At 55.1% G+C, this 13673-nt stretch overlaps 1 protein-coding gene and 1 long non-coding RNA gene across 7 annotated transcripts; one reads left to right on the top strand and one right to left on the bottom strand.

Moving 5' to 3' along the window:
• Positions 1-1033: 1033 nt before the first annotated feature.
• On the top strand, positions 1034-9955 carry LOC121063421. Of its 6 annotated transcripts, none has more exons than XM_040543846.1 (15): positions 1034-1174; positions 1307-1386; positions 1591-1716; positions 1987-2066; positions 2392-2503; positions 3916-4005; positions 5261-5365; positions 5697-6443; positions 7038-7175; positions 7594-7770; positions 8306-8464; positions 8620-8721; positions 9094-9184; positions 9445-9504; positions 9746-9955. In XM_040543846.1, the coding sequence occupies exons 1-15, from the start codon at positions 1057-1059 to the stop codon at positions 9886-9888; spliced, it is 2328 nt and encodes a 775-aa protein (XP_040399780.1). In that variant the 5' UTR covers positions 1034-1056; the 3' UTR covers positions 9889-9955. The 6 variants fall into 6 exon arrangements, with proteins under 6 accessions (XP_040399780.1, XP_040399779.1, XP_040399778.1 ...); XM_040543845.1 differs by having other exon boundaries at positions 1307-1716; positions 5697-5849; positions 6000-6443; XM_040543844.1 differs by having other exon boundaries at positions 1307-1716; positions 5697-6157; positions 6296-6443.
• On the bottom strand, positions 9441-13659 carry LOC121063427. The gene is made up of 2 exons (XR_005815965.1): positions 13505-13659; positions 9441-13189 (listed from the first exon to the last, which is right to left on the bottom strand). It is a non-coding gene; the product is annotated as an uncharacterized LOC121063427 (long non-coding RNA).
• Between the last annotated feature and the right edge of the window lie 14 nt (positions 13660-13673).

The raw sequence follows: 13673 nt of genomic DNA, 5'->3' as shown, positions 1-13673 counted from the left end.
CAGCCAAAGAAACTCTCTAGTAATCAGTTTGGAATTTTAGAAACCAGGCATTCCTTAATTGCGGCACCAGATGCACAGGGGATCACTACACCCAGTGTGCGTGCAGTCTTCCTCACTGTGTTCTGACACACGGAAAAGAAACTTTACAACTCAAGGAGAGTTATAAAGCAGCTATGTTTATTGCAGTGCTGGGTGCAAGGGGGATCGTTCCACCTAGCTTGTGCACCAAGGCTTACTACCAGGCTGCTTATATTGATAGGATATATGCATATTCATTTCAGTTCCCCCGTAAGTCTCTTGCATATTCATTAGGTATCGGAAGAATCATTAACATAGGTTCCCGCCCCTATTTGCATGTGCGCTGGAGTCCTCGAGTGGCCGTCCAGCGTACTCTGTTGGTCTTTTGATGAAGGCCAGAAGTCCTCCTTGCTGCTGAACTTTAGTTACCGGGGCAGCTGGTAAATGGCACAGAGACGTCTTGCATGCAGCATAGTCCCCGTAAGGGAGGAGGGTACCCCACAGGCGTTGAGACAAAATATTGCTGTGAAGTGAGTTACTCCACGAGGAACACGGCCAGAGATGATACAAATAAGTTTGGTTATTATTTTAAGTGATATATTCTTGTGGTACTTCAAATCTGGCTCTGTTGTTGTGTCAAGGAAGAGACCATTTGTCCTTTCAGCTTGGTATCAATGGAGGTGATGTCAATGCTGAGTACAAATACCAAATAAGTCTCATGACCAGTAATTTTTTCATATCATAAACCAGTGTTACACAGTACAGCAAAATGATAACCTTCAACCAGCCCCAGCAGTGCTGCCCCACCTAGTGGGGGCGTGAGGTCACAGAGAGGCCCTTTGTGACACAGGCCAGCGTCACCTGGCAATAGCTGGTGCTGGCACAGTGGCCCTGCAGTGTCCGTCAGGACAGCGAGGGGACAGGGCAGGAGCGAGTGGGACTGGCGAGGAGCCCCCCGAGTGCAGCCCACGTCTTTCCCCACTGCCCGTGGCAGTCCCGAGCCTGCCCGCTCCTGACCCTCACCCCTCATCACTCTCAATGGAGCAGAGACCCTCAAGCCGCCCCAGGGTGGCCTGGGAAGAGGATGAGAGCTCCCAGGAGAGCAGCTCTCTATTGGAGCCCATCGAGGTGTGCGAGGTGGAGCTGCTGCAGCCTGGTGAGCGAGGGTCTGCGCTGGGGTGGGCAGGGCTGGGGCCAGCCGCGCCCCCTGCTTGAAGCCAGGGCCCCCTTCCCTTGCTTCATCCTTAAGCCCCTCTCTACAGCAATCCTTGCTCTCCTTCTGTCTTAGATGCTAGCTGGCTACCTGTGTATGAAGAGGAAGAGGAAGCTGTGGACTTCATCGAGGCCTACGTCAGAAACCCGGAAAGGGTAAGAGCAGCCCTTTCCATGGCGGCTGCGCCTGCATGTCCTGGCCGTGCCGCGGCTCTGCTGCCAGGCTGCTGGAGGGCTGCTGGCAGGGCAGAGCTGCTGCCCTCCAGGCATCCCGCACAGCTCCGCACCCCGCAATGCTGCGGTCCTGCTGGCTGTGGCTCCCCCCCTCACGCTCCCTCTTGGAATCTCTGTGGCTGCCAGGATGAGGTGCAGAAGATGAAGTTCCTGAGGAACATCGTCACCGTGTGCACAACCGCCCAAGAGAAGGGCTTGTTAGAGGGCCTTGACATCTTCTGCCGCGGAAATAAGCTGGCAGAGAACGTCCAGGTGAGGGGACGTCTGGTGGGCTGGGGATGGGCGCAAGGCTCCCTGGGCATTGGGCAGGGGTGACTGGGGACAAAATGCATGGATGCCGAGCTGCTCCCAGTGAGACTGTGGATGCTGCTGGGACCTCAGTGTTGGAAGGTGCAGGGGGCACTCTGGGTGCCGGTGCTGGGCTGGGGACACCAGGGCTCCTCTGGTCCTGCCCAGCAGCGCTGGCTTTGCTGGCGCTGAGTATCAACAGCTGCCAGGTCCTATCCCGGTTGTGCTCTGCAGGTGCTGCTGGACGAGGAGCCCAAGGACAAGCTGTGCACAGCGGTGCGGCAGCAAGCCATGCTTGCTGTCTCTGCCTTGAGGTACGTGCCCTGTCCTTGGCTCAGCTGGCATATCCCTAGGGCATGGTCCTGGCAGATCTGACCCTGGCAAGGAGGCATCCACCATCCAGGCAGGGCCTCTGCTCTCCCCTGCTCGGGGCTTGTCCAGAGGACAAAGGGAGCACTGAAGCTTTCTGCTGGGAGGTGTCAGGACCGTCCTCTGGCCCAGGCCAGCCTCATGGAGAAGGACACTGATCCCAGCAGGGCTCCCCATCCCTCCCTTGGAGTTCTGCCTACGGGAGGTCTGTGTCCACCTCCCTTTGTCATGGCGGCACTGCTGCCAGCACCAGTGTCTCTCTCTCTGCAGCATAGTGAAGATGGCGGTGGAGGATGAAATGATGTTTCTGTTACTTGCATCCTTCAAGAGCATCTTCTTCCTTCCTCCGAAAGAGGAACTGGACATTCACCTCTACAGTATGGTATGTGCTGGGTGAGCAACAGGAGCCCCCATATCTCTTTGAGCTACCTCCTGGCTTGCCTGTATTTACAGATGACTGAAGATCCTTGCTGGGCAGGGTCTCAGCCTTGCTTCACCCCATCACGTCCCTCTCACCCTTTCCATCTGCCTGGCTGTATCCAATGCTTGAGGCCTGGTCTGCGCACAGCACCTTTTCTGCCCTGAGGCCTCCAGTGGGCAGCGCACAGAGCTGCAGCTGTCCTTCCTTGGCAGTAAGGGATGTGGTGGTTTTGCCCCGCAGGACATCTGAGTTCCACCACAACTGCTCTCTCACTTTCCCTCCCCAAAGGGAAAGGTGGAGAAAATAGGATGGAAAGGGCTCAAGGGTTGAGCTAAGGACAGGGAGATCCCTCAACAACTATCATCAAGGGCAAAACAGGCTCAGAGTAGGGAGATTAATAACATTTATTACCTATTTCTAACAAGCTAGAGCAGTGAGTAACTCAAAAAAAAAAACGGAAACACCTTCCCCCATCCACCCTCTTCTACGTCCTCCCCCCCAGGGGAACGGGGGAATGGGGGTTGCAGTCAGTCTATAACACTTTGTCTCCACCGCTCCTTCACGGTCCCTCTCTGCCCCTGCTCCGATGTGGGGTCCCTCCCATGGGATGCCGTCCTTCACAAAGTGATCCTGTGTGGGCTTCCCACAGGCAACTGCTCCAATATGGGTCCATACCATGGGGTCCATCTGTCAGGAGCAAACTGTTCCAACATATGTCTCCCATAGGTAGCAGATGCCCCCAAATCAACTGCTCCTGCGTGGGCTCCTCTCCACGGGCTGCAGCTCTGGCCCTGGGCCTGCTCCTGCGGGGGTTCTCCATGGGCCGCAGCCTCCTCCAGGCCACATCCACCTGCTCCACTGCGGGCTCCTCCACGGGCTGTAGTGTGGAGATCTGCTCCATGTGGGACCCATGGGCTACAGGGGGACAGTCTGCTCCACCAGGGGCCTCTCCACAGGCCCTGGGGAACTCCAGTTCTTGCACCTGGAGCACCTCCTGCCCTCCTGCTGCACTGACCTTGGTGTCTGCAGGGCCGCTTCTCACTCCTTGCTCTCCCAGCTGCTCTTGTGCAGCTATATGTATATATATATATATATATACTTAATCCACCCTGTCTTAAGAATGCTCTCACAGAGGCATTTCAACGTTGCTTATTAGCCTGGCTCTGGGCAGCGAGGGGATCCCCTTGGAGCTGGTCGAAACAGGCCCTTATCTAACAAGGGGCTGCTTCTGGATTCTACTCACAGAGGCCACCCCTGCAGCCCCCCAAAACCTTGCTATGTAAACCCAGTACAAGGGGGAGTTCAGCACAGTCTCTTAGAGCTTTGAAGGACCACTGAAAGCCTGCCACCACAACAATTTGTCCTTCTTGCAGACCCTGAAAAGTATGGACAACATGCTGCAGATGTTGCTGATCAGCCCTCCTGCCTCCAGCTTCGAGGAGAATTTGCATAAGATCTTGCAGGTTTGTAATTTTCACAGTGTGGGCTTCACAGTGGCCGTTCCTCACCCTAGAGCGAGGTGACATGTAATAGTGGAGAGTGCCCCCTGTGCCGTGCACAGAGACCATAGTGCCTGCAGGGCGTGTGCCCAGCACACTAGGGGGAGCCAGGGGCTGCCCACCAAGCTCTTCTAGGGCCCCAGTGTCCCCTGGCTGCTGTCAACGTCCCTTGCCCTCCACAGGTCCTTCCTGTGTCACAGCACAGCTTTCTCCCAGCACTTCTGGGCCTCCTCTGCCCCCAGAGCTCCCCTTGCAGCAAAGCAGTGGGAGAATTTGAGCCCTGTCCTTGTGCTCCGCACTGACAGCACCTGGAGCTGCCATCGCCCTGCTTTCCTGGTCCCCCGTGCTTTCCTTGCCAGGTGTGAATGGGCCATTTCTGCCTGTTGTGGTTTAACCTGGCCGGCAGCCCAGCACCACATAGCGGTTCACTCACCCTCCCCACTCCTTCTTTGGGATGAGGGAGAGAATCAGAAAAAATGAAGCCTGTGGGTTGAGATAAAGCCAGTTTATTAGGACAGAAAAGAAAGGAAAATAATAATGATTATAGTACTACTAATAATACACAATGCAATTGCTCACCACTTGCTGACCGATGCCCAGCCTATCCCCGAGCACCCGGTCCCCCCAACCCAGCCAGCCCCCCCATATAATTGTTCAGCATGACATCAGATGGCATGGAATCCCCCTTTGGCCAGTTCGGGTCAGCTGTCCTGGGTCTGTCCCCTCCCAGCTCCTGCTGCACCCCCAGCCTGCCTGCTGGCAGGACAGAGCGAGAAGCTGAAAAGTCCTTGGCTTAGTGTAAGCACTGCTCTGCGACAATTAAAACATCAGTGTGTTACCAACATTATTCTCACCCTAAATGCAAAACACAGCACCACACCAGCTACCAGGAGGAAAATTAACTCTATCCCAGCTGAAACCAGGACATTGCTCCAAAAGCCAGCCTTCATGGAGAGGGGACAGGGAACTGTGTTTTGGGGGCGGGAATGGGAAGGAGCTAGGGCTTCCCTGAGATGGCATCTGCCTACTTGCCTGGCTACAGGGTTGGCCTTGGGATTTGTGTGAAGGGACCCCATGGCTCAGTGACCCACTGAGGGCTTTGCTCCAGCTCTGGGAATCCCTAATGAACATTGTGACTCCAGCCAGGAGTTCAGCAGTGCTGCTTCTGCTGGAGCAGTTGCCAGCTCCCAGAGCAGACCAGCAGCTTTGCTTCCTGCAGGTGCTGCTATGCTTTGCGAGCTCTCAGAACAAACTTGTAAAGGAGAGAGCCATGGAAAGGATCTGGAGGCTGTTTGGTTTCATTTCTAGCTGTTCTGATCAGGAGGTAAGGACGCAGGCACCCTCCAGCCAGGCCATCTCCCCTTCCCTGTGTTCCAGAGCAGCCTGCAGCTCAGGGGTGCCTGCGAGGCAAAGCTGGGCACAGGTGGGGGCTGTCAGCACAGCTCTGCCCTGAAGGGAGGGTCTTTCTTCCTCCTTTCCCCTGATCTTCCCTCCCCAGGCGCTGCTCTCTGACTCAATGCGTCATGTCTTCTTTCCTTCCTTCCTTCCTTCCTTCCTTCCTTCCTTCCTTCCTTCCTTCCTTCCTCCTTCCTTCCTTCCTTCCTTCCTTCCTTCCTTCCTTCCTTCCTTCCTTCCTTCCTTCCTTCCTTCCGTAGCCATTTGGAAAATACCTCCAGCCTCCTCAGAGGACAGCCATCGTCCTCAGGACACTTGAGACCATAAGAGACTGCTGCATCGATAAGAAGAAGCAGTGGGCCAAGTTCATGCTGGAAGTGGCCGTGAGAGACTCTGCCTCTTGGCTGATGGAAGTAAGCAGCCCGTGGCTGGATTGCCCTGCCCTTGAGCCCTTTCAAGCCTTGCTCACATCCTGCCTCGCATACCCAGCAGCAATTTCAGTGGCAGCTGGGCAACTGGCTGCAGTCCAGTGGCAGCTACATTCTCTTCTGTGTCCCCTCCAGGTGCAAAAGATTCTGAGGTTCCTCCATGAAAACCTAAAAAAGAGCAACAGCACATCTTTACTCCGGCAGAGCTTCTTCTTAGTACTGAGGGCACTGACTAACCAGTTTCCCAGGGAAGCTCTCATAAATGTGCTGACCAGCCTTCCGTCACTTGACAGGTACCAGCCCCAACAGTTCCCTAAGCACGGGGTGGGTCAGGGCCAGGGCTGCAGGATAGCCTGGGACCTGCGGGGCTTGTCTGGGTCGCAGCTCTGTGGGCAGGGCAGCCCTGCCAACAGAGTGTTCTGGGCTTGCAGCACTACGCTGGACATCTGGAAGGCGATGCTTTCCCTTCCAATGACTTCAGGGAAGATCTTGCACGAGCTACAGAACGTTCTCCAGGACAAACGGGTGTGCTGGTCTTTGCAAGTCCAGACAGAGCACACCAGCCTTCTTAACTTGGCTGTGAGTAACCAGAGAACACACCTTGCTCCTCTTCAGGGCTGTGTGCTCTCCTCCAGGAAAGAGGCACAGTCCTCTCCCCGCCCCATCTTCCCCAAACTGTCACTTCTTCCAGGACTCATAGACACAGCCCCTTAGGGCCAGCGCCCTAAGAAAAACTGGAAACCTGTGGCAGTGGCAGGGCCAGGGGTATTGTCACAGCAATGGCTGGGGCTGGGGCAGAGCCATGGTCTTTGCACAGTCTGGGCAGGCTGTGAGACCGGGGACAAGTAGCACCTGTAGCCACCTGCTTCCAGTGCCTGCTTCGTGCCAGCTCATGCTGGTCTGTTGCTCCTCAGAGGCATGGCAGCAAGAGGCTGCGGACAGCCAGAGGGCAGGAGGAGCAGGCAAAGAAAAGGTGCTGCGTGGTGCCACGCACAGGGCACAGAGGGGCCCTGTTTTCTTCTGCAGGCACGGCTGCCCCAGGACGGGCACCTGGACGGGCACCAGGGTGTGTGTCCCCTGCACCCTGCCCTGAGCTGCCAGGGGAGCCAGGAGCTGCAGGGTGACGGGCATGCTGCAGGCTCTGCCCATCTCTCACGGCTGTGTTCATTTCAGATGATGCGTCCAACTGAACATGTACTAGCGGATTTATGTGACCCAGAAAAGCTCCTGCTGCTTCTGAGTCTTCACAACCTGCCGATTCTCTGGCTGGTGCTCAGAGCCCTCGTCATGTTGTCGGAGAGATCTGAGATGGTGAGCCGGACTTTGCCAAGCAAAGCCCTGTTGGCAGCCTCGTGCTGGGACAGGAGGCAACGCCATGGCTTGTCATTAGCTGGGAGTCAGGAGGTGGGGTGATGGTGGTGGTGGGGCCTGGTGTCTGCCTGTGGAGCATCCCAGGAGCTTTCCACATGGATTCCCTGGGGGACATTTACAAAGGGGGTGACCCGGTGGGGGAAACGGAGCCCTTGCTCTCATCACCTCCCTTCCCCGTGCCCTGCTCTCCCAGCTACTTAATCACCACACTCATGGCCATTGCCTGACGGAAGGTTGTTGGTGAGATTCCCATGGCAGCTGCCAGGAAGTGAGCAGGATGATGGTGCTCTGTAACCAGAGCATCTTGGCTAAGGTGGCCATTTTCTTCACTAAAAGCAAATGGTGTCTTTCTGTACAGGTGAGGGAAGTGCAGGTCCTGCTGCCAGAAGTCATGGAGACTCTGCAGTATGACAACACGCACATCACTGTGAAGGCCCTGACTATCTTCAAAAATGTGATCGGTCATCTGGAGAAGAAGGAGGCCAGCCCCATCGCTCTGGCACTGGCTGAGAGACTCCTGCCTCTTTTTAACAACGTAAGGCTGCTGTGGGTGACTGAGCCCTGTAGATGGGCACTCCACAATGGCACTGCCCTTCAGCCCAGGCCTGTGGGCACCACTTGGGCAGGGCCTTCTCCTCTCTCTGCTCCTCTGGGCATTTGTGGGCTGTCTTCTGGGCTCTGCAGTCCAACAGGGCTTCTCCCTGTCAGGTTGACAACTCAGCACAGTCAAAAGTTCCCTGTGCTGAGGCAGAAAGGCAGAAGCTGAGGAGACAGAGTGTGCCCCAGAAGCCTTATCGAAGGCCAGCCATATATCTTCCTCAGCCCTTTCCCAGGGGAGCTATACTTTGACATGGCTGGTGCAGCTAGTAGTAAAAGTGGGCTGGTTTGGAGCACACTCTATGGTACAGGCACCCTGTGCTGGAAACCTGTTGCTTTGCCTTGTGTGGGCCTCCAGCTCCTTTGATTGAAATACAAGGCTTCATCCTTCACATCGGCCACCCTACGACCCTTGCTCCCCATGGGCAGGAGGAGGCTGGCAGTTGCTGAAATCCTCCTTTTGTCCTCCTTAGCAGGTGTCCAGTGAGGTGCGAGAGCGCTCCATGCTCCTCTTCAAAGACTTGATGGAGTCTGTGGTGTGGTGGAAAAAAGGAGCAATGAAGACGACCGTGCGCAGGGCCCTTATTCCACTGTTTTTCCGGATGAGTGACGAGACTGGGAGCGTGGCCAAGGTACAGATTTCAGACCTGGCCGTTGATGTGGGCACTGGGTGTGCTGACACCAGAGGGGTATTCTGGGCATGGGGGGGGGGGGGCAGGGCAGCAGGCAATCAGACACTTTAGATATGTGTGTGCGGCGCCATCTCCCTGCCTCTGCTTCTCCACAGGCCTCTGCAGTAGTCCTACTTGCCTGTGCAAAGTTCCTGAAGTGGAAACAGCTTGAGCAGCTGACTCAGACCGAGGACATCTGGAGGATTGGGGAGTACTTGGTAAGGAGAACCGCCCAGCCCCAGGCCCCAGACGGACAAGCCTGCCCGACATGCCCAGGCTGCTGCAGCCCAGAGCCCACCACTTGCAGCTGCATTGTGGCTCCCTTCCCTCAAGCACAGAGCCCCGGGGGGGCTCTTCTGCAGGCCCCTTGACCCTCCCCTCCCCAGATGCTGGAGGAGACCCTAGCCCATCTGGGCCTTGGCAGCGGGACAGAAGGTTCTCCTAACTCTCTCCAAACCTCAGCCCCACAGAGCTCCTGGCTGGGAGCTGGGGATGGCCTGGGGGAAAGGGGGAGGGGGGTGCTGGCAGGAGGGACTGGTCCGGCTGGCTGGGGAGGGTATGTGAGCCCCGCGCCCTTGTGCTTTCTCCAGCTCAAGCAGAAGAGCAGCAGGGTGGAAGGATGCCTGCCATACCTGGAGGACGCTCAGGCCAACTTGCGACAGAAGGCTGTCAAATTCATTGGTGAGCCCAGGCCCCGCTTCCCTGTCTGGGCCCTGGCCTGGCAGCAAGGCGCAGCCCTGTGGGCCCTGAAGCCCCTGATTGTACCCCCAGGAGCCCTGTGCCTCCCTCAGCGCCCTGCCCATGCAGGTGGGCCTGGTGTGTGCCTTGCTCAGGTTCCTCCTTGGGCACCGTGCTTGTAGGGGTGCTGGGGGCAGGGGGGGAGGGCACAGCCCTGTCTATACCAGGGGCTGTGATGGATCTGATTGGTGCTCTTTTCCTAGCGTTTGCTGCATTGCATTCCGGGGACCTAGACAAAGAGAAGCTGCGGATGATCATCACCTGTGAGTGAGGGCAGTGCTGGGGGTACTGGGACCAAGTGACAGGGGGCAGAGCCCGTGCAGTCTGCAGCTCTATGCCTCGTCCTGCTCCAAGGAAATGCTGCAGGGGCAAAGGGACATGCCAGTTTGACCTGTTCCTGCTGGCCCTAGAAGTATACGATGGGGTTGGCATGGTCCAGAGTGATGCTGGATGGTCTCTGTAGGTCAACGGGTTTCATCTCTGCTCTGTGTCTTTCTGTCACAGACCTCCAAATGCATTTGGAATATGACACCCATCCATCGATCCGTCACCTGGCAGCTGGGACCATAGAGATCCTGCAACGTCAAGTACAGCAGCAACCCGCATCAAGATGGGCTAGGTTGGCAGCACTGCGCTGCTGGCCCTGAACAGCCAGGGAGCCACAGAGCTTCCCTGGGGAAGATCTCTCTGAATAAAACTGGAACTACAAGACCAGTCCCTTGGTGTCCTTCTGTACGTCTTATGTGGCAAGGTTTTGATAGGGGGGTTCTGCAGGGGCAGCTTGTGTGAGAAGAGCCCAGGAGATGCCGCAAGGCAAGCGAGAACCATCCGCAGATGGCTCCAGAAAGGACCCGCCGCCAGAGGAGCCCATGGAGGAGCAGGTGGATCTGGCCTGAAGGAGGCTGCAGTCCATGGAGAGGCCCCAGAGAAGCAGACTCTGGAGTGGAGCTGCTGCCTGTGGAGAGCAGCCCACAGTGGAGCAGGAGGCCCGGGCCCCCCTTCCCCATTCTCCTGTGCTGCTTGCGGGAAGGAGGTAGAAGAGTGTGTAAGGGAGAAAGGTGTTTCTAGTTTGCTTTTGATTCTCACTGCTGTAGTTTGTTATTGACAGGAATAAAGAGAACGATGTTTGGGTGCTTCGGGGAGATGTATGTCTCCTCTGATGAGAAGCACTGGTTTACTGGAAACAAGCTCGCTTTTCCCCCCGGGAGGTGCTTGTGGACCACAGGGAAGTGCTGCGGGTCCCCAGGAAGATGTCTGGATGCCCCTGGAGGTGCTTGTGTACCTTGAGGAGATGCTACATTGCACAAAGGAGATGCTTGCGTGCTCCAGAGACATGCCTGGGTGCCCCTGTGTTGTGCTTTCTTGCTCCAAATCTATGCTTGGGTGCTCTGGGCATGTTCTCGTGTGCCTCCAGGAGAAGACTATGTGCTCCTGGAAGGTGCTTGGATGCCCTGAGGAGATGTCAGCATGCCTTGGGAAAATGCTTGGGTTCACCAGGGAGATCCTTGGTCTTCAAAGGAGGTGATTGCGTTCCCCAGCGAGGTGTTTGGCTGTCCCGTGCTGGTTTGCCTTAGGGAGATGCTTGGGTGCTACAAGGATGTTCTTGGGTGTCCCTTTTAGACAGTTGGGCACCCACAGTTGATGCTACTGTTTCCCAGGGAGGTGCTTGGGTCCTCCAAGGGGATGCTTCTTTTCTAAAGGGTGATGCTTTTGGGTAATGCAAAGAGGTGTTGGAATGCAACAGGAGAGATCCTTGAAGGATGTACTTGGGTGCCGCAGGGAGATGATTCGGTGCTCTATGCAGATTCCTAACTTCTCCAATGAGATGTTTTTGTGGTGTGGGAGAATTTTTCATTGCATCCATAGCGAGATGCTTGAGTGCTAATAGGAGATGCATGGGTCCACCAGGAAAATGCTTACGACCCCTGGGGATATGCTTGGGTGCCCTGTGGACATACTTGAATGACCCGGGGAGGGGCTCCTGCACCCCACAGAAGCTCTGGGGTTCCAAGGGAGGTGCTTCCCATGTCCAATGAGATACTTGGGTGCCCCAGGTGGTATTTTGGAGCCCTGGGGAGACGGCTGGATTCTCCAATCAGATGCAGGAGTATCTTGGAGTATGTGACATGCAGGAGATGCTTGCGTGTCCCTGTGAGATATTTGAGTGCTCCTGGGAGGAGCTTGTGACCCAGAGGCAGGTGGTGGCAGCCTCTAGGGAGGTGCTTAGGTGCCACTTGTGGTGCTTGGGGGCCATGGGGAAATGCATGCATACCTCGAGAAGCTCCTTGGGTCCTCCAGGAAGGTGCTTGGATTCCGCAGGGAGATGTTTGACTGACCCAGGGCGATGTATGGTTTCTCCAGAGAGGTGTTTCATTGCTGGAGGGAAATTCCTGGGTGCTCCCGAGAGACGATTATGTGCCCCAGGCCATTCTGTGCTCATAGGAGATTCCTGTGTGCCCTTGGAAATGCTTTTCTGCTTCTGTGGACTGCTTGGGTCCTGAAAATATTCATGCTTGGGTGCCCAGCAGTAATGCTTGGGTGCTGCAGGGAGATTCCTGGGGCCTTCAGGGACACGCAAAGTGCCTTAGAATGTTCCTTGGGTGGTCCAGAAACATGCTGGGGACACTGTGGGAGATTTTAGGATCCCCCGGTGACATTCTTACGTGTCCCAAAAAGTTATTGGAGTGTTCCAGGAAGGTGCGTGGATGCTCTGGGGAGATGTTTGGGTTCTGCAGGAATGTGCTTGTATGTCCCGACGGAGATGCTTCTGTTGCCTGGGGAGATACTTGATTGCTGCAGTGGGATTTCTGAATGTTGTGCAGAGACGCTTGCTGCCTCAAGAGAGGTGCTTGTTTCCCTTGGGAAGATGATTGGGTGCCCTGTGGAAATGCCACGCTACCCCAAGGAGGTCCTTGGCTCCTCAAGGAAGATGCTTGTCTACCGTTTGGATATGCTTTGTTGCTCCAAAGAGATGCCTGAGTGCCCCAGAGACATGCGGTGTGCCAGGCCAAGGGGCTCCAGGAGTCCACGGAGGTTTGTGGGTGACCCAGGAAGATCCTTGGGCATCCCAGGGAGATGTGTGTCTTCTCCTGGGAGGTGCTCGATGGCTGTAGGGAGGTGCTAGGGAGCTCCAAGGATGTTCTTGCATGCCCTATGGAGATGCCGGGATAGCTATGAGCAATGCTTTTGTGCCCCGAGGAGGTGCTTAGTTGCCGCAGGCTCTAGCAATTCCCTGTATGCCACAATCATCTCACTCAGGCAGGCAGGAATTTCCCAGGGAACTCAAGCATCTCCACATTTCTCTGATTCTCTCATCCATGGAGTTGCTTGTTGGCCCCACGGCCATTCTTGGTTTCTCCAGTGTGGACCTTGGGTGTTCCAGGGAGATGCTTGGTGAGTCAGCAAGAATCTAAGCACCCCTGGGGAGGTGTCTGAGTACATCAGGAGGTGCTTGGTTTTCCTGGGGATATGCTTAGGTGCCCAAAGAGGTGCTTGCGTTCCCCTGGAGGTGCTTGGGTGCTCCAGGGCAGGAGCCTGGTTCTTAACGATTGAGTGCTCCAGGAAGATACTTATGTGTGTCCAGGCAGAGAGTCAGGTGCTGCAGGGAGCTGCTTGGGTGCTCCAGGGTGGTGCCTTCTTTTCCCTGGAGGTGCTGGGGTGCCCTGGACTGATACATGAGTGCTCCACTGAGTGCTTTGTGTGATCCGTAAAGCTGCTTGCTTTCTCTGGGGAGATGCTTGAGTGCTTTGCTCTAGGAAGGTACTTGGATGAGCTTTGAGTGCTCAAACGGGGAGCTTGTGTTCTCTGGTTATGTGCTTGGGTACCCTGGGATGATGTTTTTTTCTTATTTTTCACTGCCTTGAAACTTGGGTGCCTTGGAGAGTAGAAATCATGTTGAAGACCCCATTACTTGTAATACTGGAAGACTGCGATTCCTTTCTAAATCTCCTAATAAGAAAAACAAAGACAAATTAGCAGCAAGCACAAATGAAAGCTTAAGAACACGTTCTATTACTATAAAAATAAAGACTCTGTCATACAGAGTCACTAATATTTAGCAAGATAGCGTGCTACCACCATCACAATGACCTATTACCCCTTCTAGCTTCAGATGCATCCTTATGCATCCAAAATAGAGGGTAGGATATAAACTGTATGGACCTGTATCAGCAGTGGTTTCACAACAATTAGAAAGAGTTAGAAACAGTTCCTGAAAAGCCACAACAAGCTCAAGAAGTTAATTTCTAGACTTTGAATAATTACCCGTTAAGTTCTCTCTCTTCCTACAGTACAGCACGCTCCTGACTAACTTGCACAGTGCCCTCTGAATAGGAGAGATTTGTTTGTTAAAGCTAAAGGAAGAAACAGAAAACCAAGAAAGCTAATTACTTTTAATTTAAGTATTAAAAGTTACAAAAGTTCACAGGCCCTG

Source organism: Cygnus olor, unplaced genomic scaffold, assembly GCF_009769625.2.
Source record: "Cygnus olor isolate bCygOlo1 unplaced genomic scaffold, bCygOlo1.pri.v2 scaffold_95_ctg1, whole genome shotgun sequence".
NCBI lineage: Eukaryota > Metazoa > Chordata > Aves > Anseriformes > Anatidae > Cygnus > Cygnus olor.
Note: the sequence above shows the minus strand (reverse complement) of the source record. Positions and strands in the feature narration are given on the sequence as shown.

What these genes read in the sequence shown, in the direction of transcription:
- LOC121063421 (XM_040543841.1), top strand. Translation starts at nt 1,057, where the DNA reads ATGGAGCAGAGACCCTCAAGCCGCCCCAGGGTGGCCTGGGAAGAGGAT. An exon ending in CTTGCTGTCTCTGCCTTGAG is followed by an intron (nt 2,067 to 2,391) that starts GTACGTGCCCTG and finishes CTCTCTCTGCAG; the next exon opens with CATAGTGAAGATGGCGGTGG. An exon ending in GGAGGATTGGGGAGTACTTG is followed by an intron (nt 8,722 to 9,093) that starts GTAAGGAGAACC and finishes TGCTTTCTCCAG; the next exon opens with CTCAAGCAGAAGAGCAGCAG.